General features: G+C 39.1%; 1 protein-coding gene across 1 annotated transcript in view; it reads left to right on the forward strand.

The window, feature by feature from the left end:
- The window catches only part of LOC119732026, a 49892-nt gene that overhangs the window by 3326 nt on the left and 31343 nt on the right, over positions 1 to 15223 (forward strand). Inside the window, exons 2-10 of the mRNA XM_038205394.1 lie at positions 2883 to 3399; positions 4312 to 4379; positions 5878 to 6058; positions 8185 to 8369; positions 9596 to 9746; positions 11198 to 11325; positions 11752 to 11871; positions 12871 to 13061; positions 14510 to 14650. Coding sequence (XP_038061322.1) covers positions 3153 to 3399; positions 4312 to 4379; positions 5878 to 6058; positions 8185 to 8369; positions 9596 to 9746; positions 11198 to 11325; positions 11752 to 11871; positions 12871 to 13061; positions 14510 to 14650 — 1412 coding nt within the window. The 5' untranslated portion in view covers positions 2883 to 3152. The remainder of the gene's footprint in view (positions 1 to 2882; positions 3400 to 4311; positions 4380 to 5877; positions 6059 to 8184; positions 8370 to 9595; positions 9747 to 11197; positions 11326 to 11751; positions 11872 to 12870; positions 13062 to 14509; positions 14651 to 15223) is intronic.

Genomic DNA, 15223 nt, shown 5'->3' on the forward strand with positions numbered 1-15223 from the left:
TCATACTATATGCTGTGTTGTTTGTAAGGATTAGGACATGTACAAATAGGTACAGTGAAAATCCCTTTCTGTAGTAATTTTTTGTGTACAGGATGGAAAATGACAACCCAAAGTGCTATTTTTGTGATTTTTCAGTATTTGAAAGAAAAAGCTCTCAGCTTTAATCTGATACCTTAAAACATAAAAATCCACCGATCCCTTTTTTTTTAAAGGCAAATATTTGAGGGTTGCATTTTTTGGGGGTCACCCTGTACAGGGCAAGTCAAAAAGAAAGTGACCGAATTAGATTTTTTTTTTTTTTTTTTTTTAAATAGGCCTATGTGGCTCGCACCTTTATAGGGATAAAGTAAGTGTTTGTGAAAATTTCACGTGATTTGCATACACTATTCACAAGTTATATCCATTTTGGGAAGAATTCCATACATGGACATCACCAATTTTTCCCTGCAGTGACCTACATGTATCAGCCATCAGAAAGCGATAACATGTCCTAAATAGTCAAATTTAGAAGGAAAAATATTGAAGCATTTACTGAGAAAACACTTAGAAATTTTCAGACCAGTCTCATAGGGTTTGTGCACAGGGTCTCAGGTGATATCCAGCTACAAACCAACAATAATGCACAGAATTATTATCGGAACAGAATTTTCTCTCGGCATTTCAAATCTCATCAAATCAACACATTACAGAGACTTTGTTTTGTCATTGTTGCATTTGATTCAGTTATGTTTTGTATCATTATTAATTTAATAATGCCATATTGTTTCCGGAACCTTTCAGTTACAAACATGTAAAGTGGAGCACTGATTTTGGAGTGCTAGGGGAAAACATTAAAAATACAAGAAATAAGCATTCCAATGTGAAATATCATACATACAGTAGCTACCTGTACATATATGTAAGCAAACATGTTATGGACATGATGTTAACATTGAAGATGATAGTAGTTTTGATATCGTGTCATTGAGATATGAATTGCTTTATGGTGTATGTAGCAAAATTAAGCACCAAAAGAAATGTTCATTTAAAGGGAATGTACAACATTTGCTTTTGCTGCAATTTTCAGAAATAAATGGATTTGGAGGATTAGTATGTTATAGCAAATATTGTTAAACTGACTTGCTTCATGTTTTGGGTTCGGAGATGCTGGAAAATCCAAGAAAACCAACCATGTTTTTGTAGTCTGGTTCCCTGACCCACGTAAGATGAAACGGAGCAATTTATACACTGTGGAGGATTGCAAGGTCAGAGAATCAGTCTAGAACTGAGGCTTGTACCCCTTCACAGGTGTGTAATCAATTGCAAAGAAAATGCGGAATAACTAAATATGAAAAAATTAGAAGCACTTTTTGAAAAAAGTCAGTTTTCTCCAACGCTGGTCGGCCGACCAGTGTTGGAAAAATACAAGTTTTCTTGAAAATGTCAGAACACCAGGAGCCACGATTTTACAGGATGCTTTCGACTGTCATTCCCTAACAATCCAATAAGATATTTCGTGATAATGTGATCATTTCGTTTTTTGATGTTTGCAAATGTTGTATCTTCCCTTTAAAGCCCGCATGTATCCAAATTCTGTAAATATTTGAATAATACATGTAAACTAGATACATGTATGTGTATGTATTCTTGGGGAATGCACTATGGTTTTGTTTTATGTTAAGTTCTTAAAGTATTATTTATTGATAAAAAAAAGCAAATATACCATAAAGGTAAATTCTACCTCCAAAAAAAGAAAATCTAAGTGGATAACCTGAAATTCATCGAGGAGAATCCAAACATTTGACCTCATCCTTCCTGAAATTCCCTCCCCCACCCTCTCTTGTGGCTACCTGTGACCATTTCCGCCCCCCCCCCATGCATATGTTCATGTGTTAATTGTAGCAAAAAACTATATAGCTAAACTCCCACAAACGTGACAAAGATAACCCATTGTCTGAATGTACATTGTAAAAGAACCACCCTTTTACTTTTTTTGATAAATATATCTGTTCCTGTGTGTTGATTTTTGTCTATTTGAGTCCATACATCAAGATAATATTCCATTGCTTTTGTTGACATAACCTTAGCCCTTGCCAGAATTTATGAAGATATCGTAGATACTGTTGTGGCAAAAATACTTTGGGTAATCTGTGTTTCATTTGTGGAGATTTCAACACACACTGCCGTATAAGCTGTAAGTTAATGCACAGTCTGTGCACAAGTACGTGTACATGTACATGTACTTGCAGAGTACATGAAATGTACAACCTGCAATGTATTTGACATCTGGCTGCGCATTAATTGTGACTGAATGAACGCAATCGTTTTTATATCCATCGATCATTGTGTTTGGATGCTGCGAAGCAGGGAATTACACACGTGTGTAAACATGTTTGCATATTGTGAAGGGACATTAATAAATGGTTATCGTGATTTGCATTAAGAAACTCTGTGCTTTCAGTATTCAAATGAACATTATGAATAACCTGTCACAATTGGCCTGACCTCAATGACATTTTGCTGTATTTGCGGTTTAATTATCTAAAATACACTTTTGGCTAAAATCAATTTTAGGTAAAACTGTTGTGAAATAGAATACAACCTTTGACATTTCCATTTTTGTGTGTGTGGGGTTTTTTTGGTGGGTTTTTTTTTTTTTGGTGAACATGTACATGTTTGTGCAAACTATTATTGTTGCTATTACCTTGCTTTTAAAAGGTTCACACTTTTTGTCGCCACTTTTACAACAGTAACTTCTGGCCAATTTACGTTAATAGCACAAGGCTTTTAGTTGCCCCTTTCTCTCTCTATCTCCCCCCTCCCCCCCCCCCCCCCCCCCACGATTGCCACTGACAAATTTGATTGATCATGTTTTTATAACATTTCCATTTCATCCTCGACAGATCTCGTGTGATCCCAGCGAATTAACCATGTACCGCGGGTGACTGGAGTGTTTACCGAGTCGGATGCGGCCTCGCAAATTCGATGGAGGACGACCTATAAATACATAATGAAACTGCAGTCTTGAGGATGTGATAAATTCCAAGCTCACTTTTGCCCGAAGTGCCCGGCGAACGTAAATTTAACATCCATTGGTTGTGTGCTGGTTGAAATCGAAAACAGTCTGGTCGCAGAACTGGATATATTTTTTCATCTGTTGGGGATCATGTAGGATGGCCAGACAGCGTAGCGGCGGATTCCCCGCCCAGGGGATCCCCACCCTAGGGGAGGAGACTGCGGACATTGTGGTGAGGGAGTACCTGCTTTTTGAGCTGTCCGTGCTGACGCGGCTACGGACGCCGGACACCAAGGTCAAGGGTCGTCGGCGGAGCTATGTCAGTCAGAATAGGGTGTACTACCGGCTGTGCGCTCACATGCAGCGCGGCTGCACCAGCGTCACACTTCTGGTGTGCAGTAATGGTAAGTGTGCCATAATTGTGCAAACTAGACTTAAAGTTTTAGAATACAGGTCTTAATCTTAACGACATGAATGATGAACTGTGAACCAATCTGGGCAACTTTCTCTAAGGAATCATTGTACACCTTGGAGCCTCCAGAAGCATCGAGCGGGGTATTGACCAATCGTCGTTTGCAAGTTAGCCACGCCCCTTAGACAACCCCTTTTGAACCTTTAGTTTTGTTTGTCTCAGATTTTGCACGTTCCGCGTCCATTAGTATGTATCCGCTTCGTGCACAAGTACCCCATCAACGGCCAGAAAAGGAGAGTTGGGGGTGATCTAGACTGGTTCCCGATCCATCCACTGCATATTTCGAATGTCTCCAAAGTTATTGGAGGCGGAGATTAGTCTCGGAGACCATTGCAAGTTGAATTCGAATGTATTCGCGCGCTGACGACGCCTGACGCTCACGCGAAGACGCAGTTGCTATAGCTTTTGCACACTCGGGAAGTCGTGCGTACTTTGCGCACGAACCAGTACAGTACAGTACGCGCACACTGTGTCCCCTGTCCACGGAGCTTTCGAAAGAGGTAAAAACGCGCCCTCTTTTGGTCGCACACGGAGCTCATATCATGTAATTGGACAATATGGACAAGTTGCGTTGACGCGATTCTACCGCTATAGGTCAATTGTACAAACAATTGCATCAGGGCATTTACTCTTAATAATAGCCAGCATAATCCACCATTACTGGGGGCCTTCAAGATAGGCTGTCTGGATACATGCAATTTATTGCAACTGATTCTGCAAACATCTCGAGTTAAAATATTTCTGTGTAATATCTGAATGCAGACAGCTCTACTAGGAAAGACGTTTTGAAATCATAACATTTGAGTTGTCAAGAGTCATTTGTTTCTTCATGTTTGTTTTCTAGGCTACCTGTTGATGCGTTGTGACGAGCCTGGTAAACCACCGATCATGAAACAGGTGCTATGGTTCCAGGTAAGGACCTTCCTTTCAGATTGATCCATCCTCACAATTTCACAGTGGCAGAAAAATAACTCAAATTTTTACCCTTCATGCACCCCACAACTTTTGCCCCTCGTCTGAAAAAGTGCATGAGTGTACAGAGATTAACCTATAGTCCTGTACCACCTGTGCTGTCTGTTAACCCCACCCCACCCCACCCCCAGCACACTGGCTTTATTGGTTTATTCATAGAAAGCCTCCTGGTTCAGTGTAAATGTACATCCAACTGCATAGTTTTTTTTGAGACTGTGAAATACTTTTAGACATGAGGGGAAACTGTATTACGGAATTCTTGTCCACGCACATGGCACAGAGGATTACTGTACCACTTACCAGGAGAATAAGTGAAATCTTCACTAAAAACACTGAATAACAAATGAGTTCTGAATGCTGTTATATGGAATTACATGTTGATATTGTACCTTTCAATGCCTTCTAAATACCAAGCAATTGTCACTGAAGTTCTTAGTTTGCTGGCTTGAATTCGCTCAAGGATGCTTTAGTCAAAATGCTGCACACCTCACAACTTACACACTATGGTTCTTTTGCTTTTTAGTGTTCAAAAGGTTTTTTTTTCTGATTTTTTTACATTACCTTATTTTGTCATTCGTCATTTTTCTCAGAAATGGCCATTTCTGAGAAAAATAAAGCATCCCGGAATGAATAAAATGTAAAATAAATAAAAACAAAAGGAAAAAATGTTGCAACTAAAACCACTTTTTTGTTCATATTATCATCTCAATGAAGGTCAGTCATTGTAAAAATGATGATAAGACAAGAATCTGGGACTGAGAAACATTTCCAATTTTGTAATAGGAAATACTTTAAAAGAAAATTCTTGACTCTCCATAGACTTTGTACACAACCGCTGAAGTGGCGTCAGGTTGCAACATTTTTTCCAAACAAAATTCAAATCACATGATAAACATTATGAATTGGAGATTGAAATGTCTTCTCAAACAAGTGATCATGATGATCATAATCAGGGGTAAGGTCAAAGAAAAAAAATAGTCGGTCTCTGGTCAGCGCGCGCGTCGATTTTAATCATGCGCGTCAAGCTTTTTTTTTCTTCAAATTGTCCGCGGTAGCTACAACAGCGCCCTCTATTGCCGCACCTCCTCAATTTTTTGTACCAAGGAATGGGGAAATTGCACCAAGGCAAATGATGGAAGGCACAAAGGCAAATTATGGAGGACACCAATGTGTATATGAGAACACAAAAAAGCAAAAAATAGTACCCACCTTGTCTGCACAATCCAAGCATGAAAAAAAAAAAGCCAAAAAAAAACCCCGTCTCGCCCCATCAATTCCGGAACTTTGATCTGACCAGAGACCGACTATTTTTTTTTTTTGGCCTAAGGCATAATGATGTTTCACTACACACAGGAAACTGCAATCATATTCATTTGGTCAATTTATTTTTGTTCTTCCAGTTCTTATTCCTGATCTCATTCCTTATTTCCTTATCTAGAATCCTCAGAAGGAGATTGAAGCCATTGCTCTCGATCCGTCCGGACGCCAGGCAGTATGTGCATGTAGGGATTCCTCTGTCTATCTGGTCCCTGTCTATACGTTACTACACCCAAGCACTGGGGCTAAACAGAGCTGGAAGGCGGACGATCTCACACGGATTATCGCACCTAACAGAAGAGGTACAAGATTTTACCAAATTTGTATGCTACATGTAGATCTGATACACGGTACCCTCTGGAGACGTGCACACAATAGGGAACAAAAGATTGTATACGCCTCCACAGGGCAATTTCTATAGATTAATACGTCTCCACAAGGTTTTCTCGAAATAGATAGATGGATTTTACTCAAAAACTAGGAATTTCCAAGGTGGGTTGATCGGTCGCAAATGGAAGAGTTTTTGAAAAGGGATATTAAGTCCGAATTTCAGCCAAGGAAATCAATTCTGGTTAAAATAAGAGCATTTTGAAACTTCACTTTCAAACTCGAAAACTTTACCACACGAGAACAAAGAAATGTCTCCACAAGGATACAAATTTCAGTATCTGTGCACATCAATGGGCATGTTATCTGTATTCTCAAAGAAGGTTTTCAGTACAGTGTGTGAGATTTAAATTTCATATTTTCTTCTGAAATGAGACAAATTTGCGTTTTTGTGAATCATATTCTTATCAGTTTCAAATAAAAAAAATAAAAATTTGTCAACATTATTAGACAGCTGAAACTAATTGAAAAATGACACATTTTCCAACCCAAGAAGTGCAACCCATTCAATATTTTCAACCTTTTATGTTACTCATGCGGGACACGCAAATCGCATATACAGTGCTCATCAACCAGCAAGCAAGCAAGTGTGGTTCAAATAAAGTTTCAACTATATTGTGGTTTTTTTTAGCTTCTAGTCCTAATTTGTAGCAGATTTTTCTTGAAAATCGAGTCTGACCCCATACTACAGGGGAATCAAGGTGGCAAGCTTTTCGTTCCTCACTTTCCACCACTGGGACCCAGGTTCGAATCCCGCCTGGGCCAACATGTGGATCGGGTTTTCAATCCCTACCTCAGTCTGTGGGTTTCCGTGAAATGTCATTCTAGGGTTTTCCTCAGGGTGACCGTAAGCTCATGGCAAAATTCTGCTAAATGCATTTCAAAAATCTGTCAGATTCATCCAAAATCTGCCAAATTCCCCAGAATTACTCGAAATACACTATAAACACTTAAAATCACATGCAGATGTTGTAGTATTGCCTTAATCAAGGTTCAAATTACATTATAAACAATTTATAGTCACACATAAAGATGTTATGAAATTGCGTAAATTTAGCGTAAATTTCAGGCAAAATGCGTTTACGTCATGACGAAGTCCGGTTCCCAGTGAACCTCAGCACCTACACCAGCCAACCTGTCCCATTATGCAAGGGTTTGTTTGAAAAGAGTCAAGCTTTTGTAAACAAATGTACCATTTATTTTTCAAATTTGCTATGTTTTCTGTCAAAATTACAATGTTTGCAGAATTCTGCCAGAAATCTGCCCAAAAAATTCCATTCTGTCCAATTTTCTGTCAAACTCGTTTTTTTTACAAAAAATCCATCAAAGTTAGCCGAAAATCGGCTAAAACGGTCACCATGGTTTTCCTCCTGCCTCTAATACTCAGACATGCAACTTTTCCTCGGAGCTTACAATTCACTTAATTCACACTTCACACTAAACATTGAAAAACACTGTACAAAATATTGTAAAGATTGGAATTCCCCCGTTTTTTGTTGCACGCCTGAATACTTTAATTTCCACTCACATCTTCCACCATGACAAAGGGCAATTCCACGGTTACTCACGTTACATTTTCGTAACGTGAGTAACCAATTTTTTGCATCTTGTTTATCATACATAACACATTTTCTGGATGTCATCTTTGGTGCTTAGGTAGGTCTAGGTCTACTCTATCTACCATGGGGATAACAGTTATTAAACCTTTTCAGTAAGGTAATTACAGCCCAAGGAACCTCAAAAGTACATCAAAAATGTAACGTGATTTACCTTGGAATTGCCCCAACACTTTCCTGGTTAATCCTGGCAAAAACAAAAAAATAAAATCAGGGGGATAATTTTTTTAAAAATGTATGTACATTTCCAACTTCTTCTACAACTGTAATTTCCCCCCCCCCCCTCTTCTACCGAGGGACCTCACTGGAAAATTGCAAGACTTAAGTGGGATATCCCGGCTGAAATGCAGAATAAATTAAATAATTATTAAAAATTAAACGATGCACATGTTCACCTATTAATTGAAATGTGTGATCGACCTCAGGAATCCCTGCCCAGATAGTCTGGTGGAACTCACCAGACGGGAGGCACATCGCGATCGTCGGCACGCAGGAGGGAGAGGTGGCTTTGATTGATGTAGCCGGCCGTAAAGTCGTCAGGGGGATGAACCTGAAGGAGGAGATATCGCTGCTAGACGTCGTCCATCATCCTGGGGTGACGTACCTTCTTGTAAGTAGATGTGAGGACCCAGATATGGGAATAGTAATAATATGTAATTATACCGGGAGGAATGAGTCGGGAATGTGGAGAGAATTCAGGGTATATTTCAGTTATTCTTGGCACGTCTGGAGACATCTGTTTGTAATGATATCGTTTTAAGTTTTGGTCTCTTTAGATTATTTTATTCTTCCTAAATTGTGGTATGGATGAGGGTTTTAATATTTCCCGTTTCTAGATTGTAATTTTAAAAACATGAAAAATGTTTGACTTGAATTTTTTCTGAAGTGTTTCAATTTCTACAGTAATACAGCACTAATTATTAATACTAAATTTGATGTCTGTAATAGTTTCTTTAAGTAGATACATGTACATTTAAAAACAATTGGGTCCATGTACATGTAGCGGTGGTTCAATTTAATGATTTTCAGTTGCCGAAGCTCAGATAAAAAAATACACAAAATTCGGGATCCAAATGGGATGTAAAGTACAGGGTGGTTAAACAAAAGGAACACCCACATTTGACAGCAATTTTCACCTACTTTTAACAATTATTTTTAACTGTCGATTGATAGCAATTAAAGTACCGGCCTTTAAGCAAATGTGGCAAAAAAATTGTTGCATTTTGCACATTTTGTCGTTGAGCTATGCTAATTTGAACATTTCATGTGCGAAACCTGTTTGTCCACGGAGGTGTACTTTCCCTTCGCTTGACTGAGCTCAGCTATCAGAGCTTTATTTGAAAGGGCATGACATTTGATTGTTATGTTATGTAATGTTATGCAACAATGAATTTAAGCTAACAGCTCATTGAGTAGATGATCTTAACACTGACGTGAATAATTGGACAGCTTCAATAAAAGTTACCAGGGCAAAATATAAAGTTTTTTTTAATTTTTATGAACTGCGAAAACGTCCAATTTACATACAATAACCCGTGGACAAGACTGATTTTGGTGACTTGTATTCAAATTAGCATAATATCACTATTTTTGCGACTTTTACTAAGTTTTTTTCACCATGCATGGTTAAAGGCCTGTACTTTACTACTATGTAAAAAAATATTTAAATTAACTTCATTAAGTAGGTGAAAATTGCTGTCAAAATTGGGTGTCCTTTTTTTAACCACCCTGTATAGTCGAATATTCGGTAAAGTGGTGTTTATAGAAGCATTCTACTATATCAACAGAATAATTCTAACTCAGTTAATAAAATGTAATTCTGCTGTTGGATTCTAGATTCAGAGTGCCGGTGGAACCCAGTGGGGTCTGTTACTGGAGAAACAAAAGCTCGACGCTCACCGAAAGAGTTCTGACATTGAGCTTGCCGTGCCGGGCTTTGAAGTCATCCATCCGCATAGCGTACCCAAGCTGAACATACTCTATTCACGTAAGATACGGTATATGGAGCTGATATGATATGATATATGGACCTACTGGTACTGTCAAGTCCACTTCTTTTGATTTAAAAGTATAGTTTAGGCCCCCCCCAAAAAGTCTCCGGTTTCTGGTATGCGCGCGCGTCGCCGTAGCCATGGGCGTCGGCAAAATGAAAAAGGTTTTTTTTCAATGAAAGATGATGTCTGAAAACCGCCAAACTCACTGGTCTGACTGGAATCCTGCTGCTGCACAATTTTAACGTGTTTTTAGATTGGGTTATGGTCGAGAATAAGATTTATGTGGCCTCTCTGGACTCCCATATAATTTGCACTAAGTTTAGTCGGGCACCATTTGCAGTCATCAGCCGACATTTGAAGCAAAAAAATCAGGTAAAAAAAAAAAAAAGCTGCGTCGCCGCACCACTTTTTGGGCAAGCTCCATACCAGAAACCGGAGACTTTTTTTGGGGGCCTTACCATAATTGGACTAACTCTTATCGAGCACAAAGAAAAGTCTTGAAAAGTTTGCAAAGTGTAAGGAATTGTAATTTTGCAAGTATACATGTAATTCTGCGACATTTATGCCTCACTCTTTCAAATGAAAACATTGTGTTTCATCTTCGATTGTTCCAATTTACGAGAATATGACTATGAGGATGTTGGGCGCAATCATTCTATGTGCACGATCCGTCGATCGCACTTCGCTGTCGGTCGATTCTGTAAGATATCTCGGACTTTACTTACCTTTTACAAAAACGTCTTCCAGAGCCGTGAATTAGAAAGAAAAGGTTTTTGACTGGTGGCAGCGCAATCAACTGATAGCGTCATGATTGACCGATAGTGCAGCGTGATCGACCAATTGACCTATCGCGGTAGAATCGTGTCAACGCAGCTTGTGAAACATTACATGTTGTACAAACAATCTTAGCGTACAAAATGCCCCATTGGCAAACGGCGATAGGTCAATTGCGCACATTGACCGATTGTGACCAACGAGGATGTACATATAGGTACATGTTTTCTACTTGGTCAGTCTCATGTCTGTTGGAGTAAACTTCTCCTGCACACGCACACACAAACTCACATGTTTACGTTACATACCAAGTGTGGACATTCCTTTGGTTTCGTGTAGTTAAGAAAAAACAGTGAAAAAAAACTCATTTTTCTCAAACTGTGAAAACTCTTTCAACCCAATTTTTTTTCTATGAACCCCTTTAGTGTTTCTCTTCATTTTGCCACGGATAAACCTAACCCAAATATGCCTCTAAACATGTTTTCCAGAAATGGGGGAACACTGTGTGGACTTGCCCACGTCCACACAACGTCGCCTCTACCTGGTTTATATGGACCTCTTTTGTTCGGAAGTCCACACAGTGAATGTAATGCCTACCCACCCAGGCCCTCAAAATGATAACTAGAGTTTTTTTGTTTTTTTGAAAATTCTTTTTTTCTTCCGTCTACAGAAGAGGGTCAGAGTATGTTCCTGCCCTACTGCTTCAATAACTTCATGGACATAGTGACTCTCTCCACACAGTCAGCCATGGGCCACAGTTGTGTGGCAGCCCACGATTACAATTCCAATATCTACAAGGTACAGCCATAAAGTTTTCAAAAATAGCTCTCTTGGGAATAAAAATAGCCCACCAATGTAGACTTTGTTTTTATATACTTTAAAATGTCTGAGAGCTTGCGACAACAAAATTCAAAAGCTTGCTCGGTTTGGCTAAAAGTCATGACCTCCTGCTTAATATTGCCAGTTTGTGAAAGGCAAAATCCAGTATTATTAATTGAACCAAAATATCGATCTGAAAAAGGAAAAAAAAATTTGCCACTTTTTACATGTTGTTGTGAGGCTAGTTAAGGCACAGGCAGGGTTGGGAGAAAAAGAAATAGGACGGTGTGGGCAAAGGTGATATTTCAATTTTTTGTTTTCTCCTGAAATTCTGCGGCACTTTCAACAATTTCTGTAGCCGTGTTTTCCCTCCCAAATTTAACTCTTTATCCTTTTTATCTCCAGATATTTGACAGTAGTATTGATAACTGGTTACCATTGCACGTCTACCGGCTCCCTCCGCAGTGCACCCATGTCATCCTCACAGACAGACTCATGTTTGTCATTTACGTCCAAGACGGTGATGTGAGTATCCCTTTCTCACATAATCTCCCTTTTCTGTAAAGATTCGTATATTTAGTTTCAGTGTGGTTTCCAACTAGTTATCTTTCAGATAAGTTAGGGTTGTCAGATAGTATTAATGGTACAAGTACAGTCAGATCTCTTGATGTAATCACTGCGATATCTAATCTCTGTGGTCCACAAGAGGTATGAATGCAGAACTTTTCTCTGACATTCTCTTCTCAAATTCCAAAAAAACTGATATTTTCTTTAAGGGTATAAATGTGGGACCTGTCGCAAATAATAACTTATCACAGAATCTGCCAAGATTGAACTAGTTGAGTTTCATTTTCTTTCATAAAAGGAAGATACTACATTTGCAAACATCAAAAAACAAAATGATAAAATTATCACAAAATTCTTTACTGGACTGTTTGGGAATGACAGTATAAAGCATCCCGTAAAATCATGGCTCCTTGTGTGCTGACATTTTTCAGTAAAGTGATGTTTTTGTATCAATTTACAACACTGGTCGGCCGACCAGCGTTGGAAAAAAAACTGTTTTTTTTCAAAAACTGATCCTAAATTTTCATATTTAGTTATTCCGCATTTTCTTTGCAATTGATTACACACCTGTGAAGGGGTACAAGCCAGCTAGACTGATTCTCTGACCTTACAATTCCCCAAAGTCTATAAATTGCTCTGTTTCATCTTAAGTGGGGTCAGGGAACCAATCTACAAGAACATGATTGGTTTTCTTGTTTTTTGCCAGCATCTACGAACCTAAAACGTGAAACAAGTCAGTGTAACAATATTTGCTATAAAATACTATTCCTCCAAATCCATTTATTTCTGAAAATTACAGCAAAAGCAAATGTTGTACATTCCCTTTAATGCCCAGTGCACCATTTCAGTAAAGTACAGTAAAGTACGCCGGTAATGGGTCATATGTCGTTCAAGGTAGGTGACAATTATTACTGTTTTCATTGTAGTTTCATTTTTACTTTGTTGTCATGGAAACAGATAGTATTTGGTGTTTTATCGAGTCATTTATCGGAGACGAGTAAGCAGGACCAGCCACTCAATGAAGCGGCCGTCATGCAAACGTTCTTCCTTCCGTCCGATGAGAGAGTCATTGCTGTCTATAAATGTTCCTTCCCTGCCGGCTACGTCAACGACAAGACGAGCAAGGAATCAGATCAACCTAATATAAGGTATTGTCAGAATCCTCTCCCAGACAGGGCTCTGGAGTGCTCTGAAACGTGCAAAACTAAATCAGGCCAACTTAACTCACTCTTTAGCCAGAAAATTTCTCCAAAAATTCCATCAGGCAAAGAAAAGGTCCTCAGTATTTCACCAACCAAGTTTGCAGACTCCATTCAATTTTTAAAGGAGACTTTTCTTCAATATCTTACACATGAGAGGGAAGTCAAGTGATTTCACAATGGGGCTAAAGACTAGACTGGTACCGGATACATGTCCAACTATGGTCCGACTATTTGAAAAGACTGACCTCTTCATTCAGTGTTATTAGTCTGGCGGCTGACTATGGAGAAATGTGTAGTAAATAGAGATTAGTTCCCGGTTCATGCCACATGTTTTTTTTAAATTCTTTTGGCATAGTTGATTGATGCAGTACTGCAGCGGTGTTGGACTGGTTGTTTCTGGTGCCAGTCCATTTTCCTGTATTGCATGTTTTCAATACCTTAAGTTTTGGGACTCTCATACACAGTATCGAGAGTCCCAAATTTTCGGACTAAATCCTCCCCCATCCTCCAACCCCTACCCAATCTCTCCCCCCCCCCCATCCTTCCCCCTCCTCATCCCCCACCCCCATCATGTCCCCAAGTTTCGACCCTCTACCCCATCGCCCAACCCCTCATCCCCCCACCACCCATTCCCCCAACCCCCATCTCCCTGTCCAAAACCTGTCAATACCACACCTCTAACCCCCAATCCAGCTCCCCCTCTTTGGACAATACCCACCAACCAATAAAATTCAGTCATGCTATGCTGATCATATATTTTGATCATGTAGTATTGATGCATGTTTGTGATGCATGTTGTCCTATATTTTTGTATCATACGGTTATCATAATAGTCACCACAAGCTTTTGCTTTCTATGCGGTACTTTTCCATGTAGGAATGGAACTGGTTGTGTTTTTAAGTGTGAAATTGAATATTGCACTTTGCATTGTTCTTACAAAATGAATTTTTGGCTCATTGGCCAGGGGTTTTGTGCATAAACCTTATCAGTCAGCCGATCACACACTCAATTGACTTTGGCAAAACCGCAAGTCCCATCATAAAGAATAAGTTAATCGGACCATTGTTTCCAAGAGTGTGTTTCTAATGAAAATGTGTTGTGGTACATAATTGGCATTTTAAATGCTCTCAGCTTTTAATTATACTCTGATATCTAGAACATAACAATTCACAGAGCATGTTTTTGAAAAAAAGGCAATGTTTAAGGGTTGAATTTTTTGGGGGGTCACCCTATATGGCATGTTTTTCCTAAACTTTATTTTGACTGATGGAGTCACCAATAGTGACTATGTGACAGCTTTTGTCTTGTTTTTTGGTAAAAGGGAGAAAAGCATGCGACAGCAGTGACATGTAAAAAACATCAAAAAATCCAATTTCTCCATTTTGCGTCCACAGTCAGGGCGTTGAACATCAAGTCCAGATTCACAGGGACAAATCTACATCCAAACACGAGCTGCAGACGAGGATAGAATCACACACTGTCCTAGAGGGATGTGTGCTGGTTACCGATGTTGCCGTCTACCAGTGTAAACCAAGGTGAGCAAAACAGTCTTTAAAAATAATCTGGTACCCAATTGAAAAAGCACGGGTATCCGGGTACCCGTTAAAGTAACCCAACCCCAAAATTCAAATCTCTGAAGTTGCTGTACAGAATGTTCATAAAAGGTGGCACACCCCAAATCTGAATTACAAAATTCTGACTGTGCAGTACTTATGCGCAATCTCAAAACCACTAAACCACATAATTGAACAACCCTTCCAGTCAAAGAAATTTATTCCAACTTGCTAAAAAAAGAAATCTGACAAATTTTACAGTAGCATATCGTCAGCTGGGTAAATCTTTTTTTTGTTTGACCGTAAATATACTATATAAAGTCTACACTGGACTTTGTATTAACCAGGTCTGTGATAGTGCCCTTGGCCCAGCAATTCTCAATACCGAAACCCACTGTATATATTTATGAAATGGACGATAAGAAACTCTCAACGTCAGTTCAGAGTCCAGCTTTTGCAAACTAGGTTATCGTTGTTTGAACTCCGCGGAACAACATGATTAGACACATGCTGTGTACGGCTGTCGTATCTTGGAACCAAAGTCCCATTTGTGGG

The sequence above is a fragment of the Patiria miniata genome, unplaced genomic scaffold (assembly GCF_015706575.1).
Source record: "Patiria miniata isolate m_02_andy unplaced genomic scaffold, ASM1570657v1 HiC_scaffold_24, whole genome shotgun sequence".
NCBI lineage: Eukaryota > Metazoa > Echinodermata > Asteroidea > Valvatida > Asterinidae > Patiria > Patiria miniata.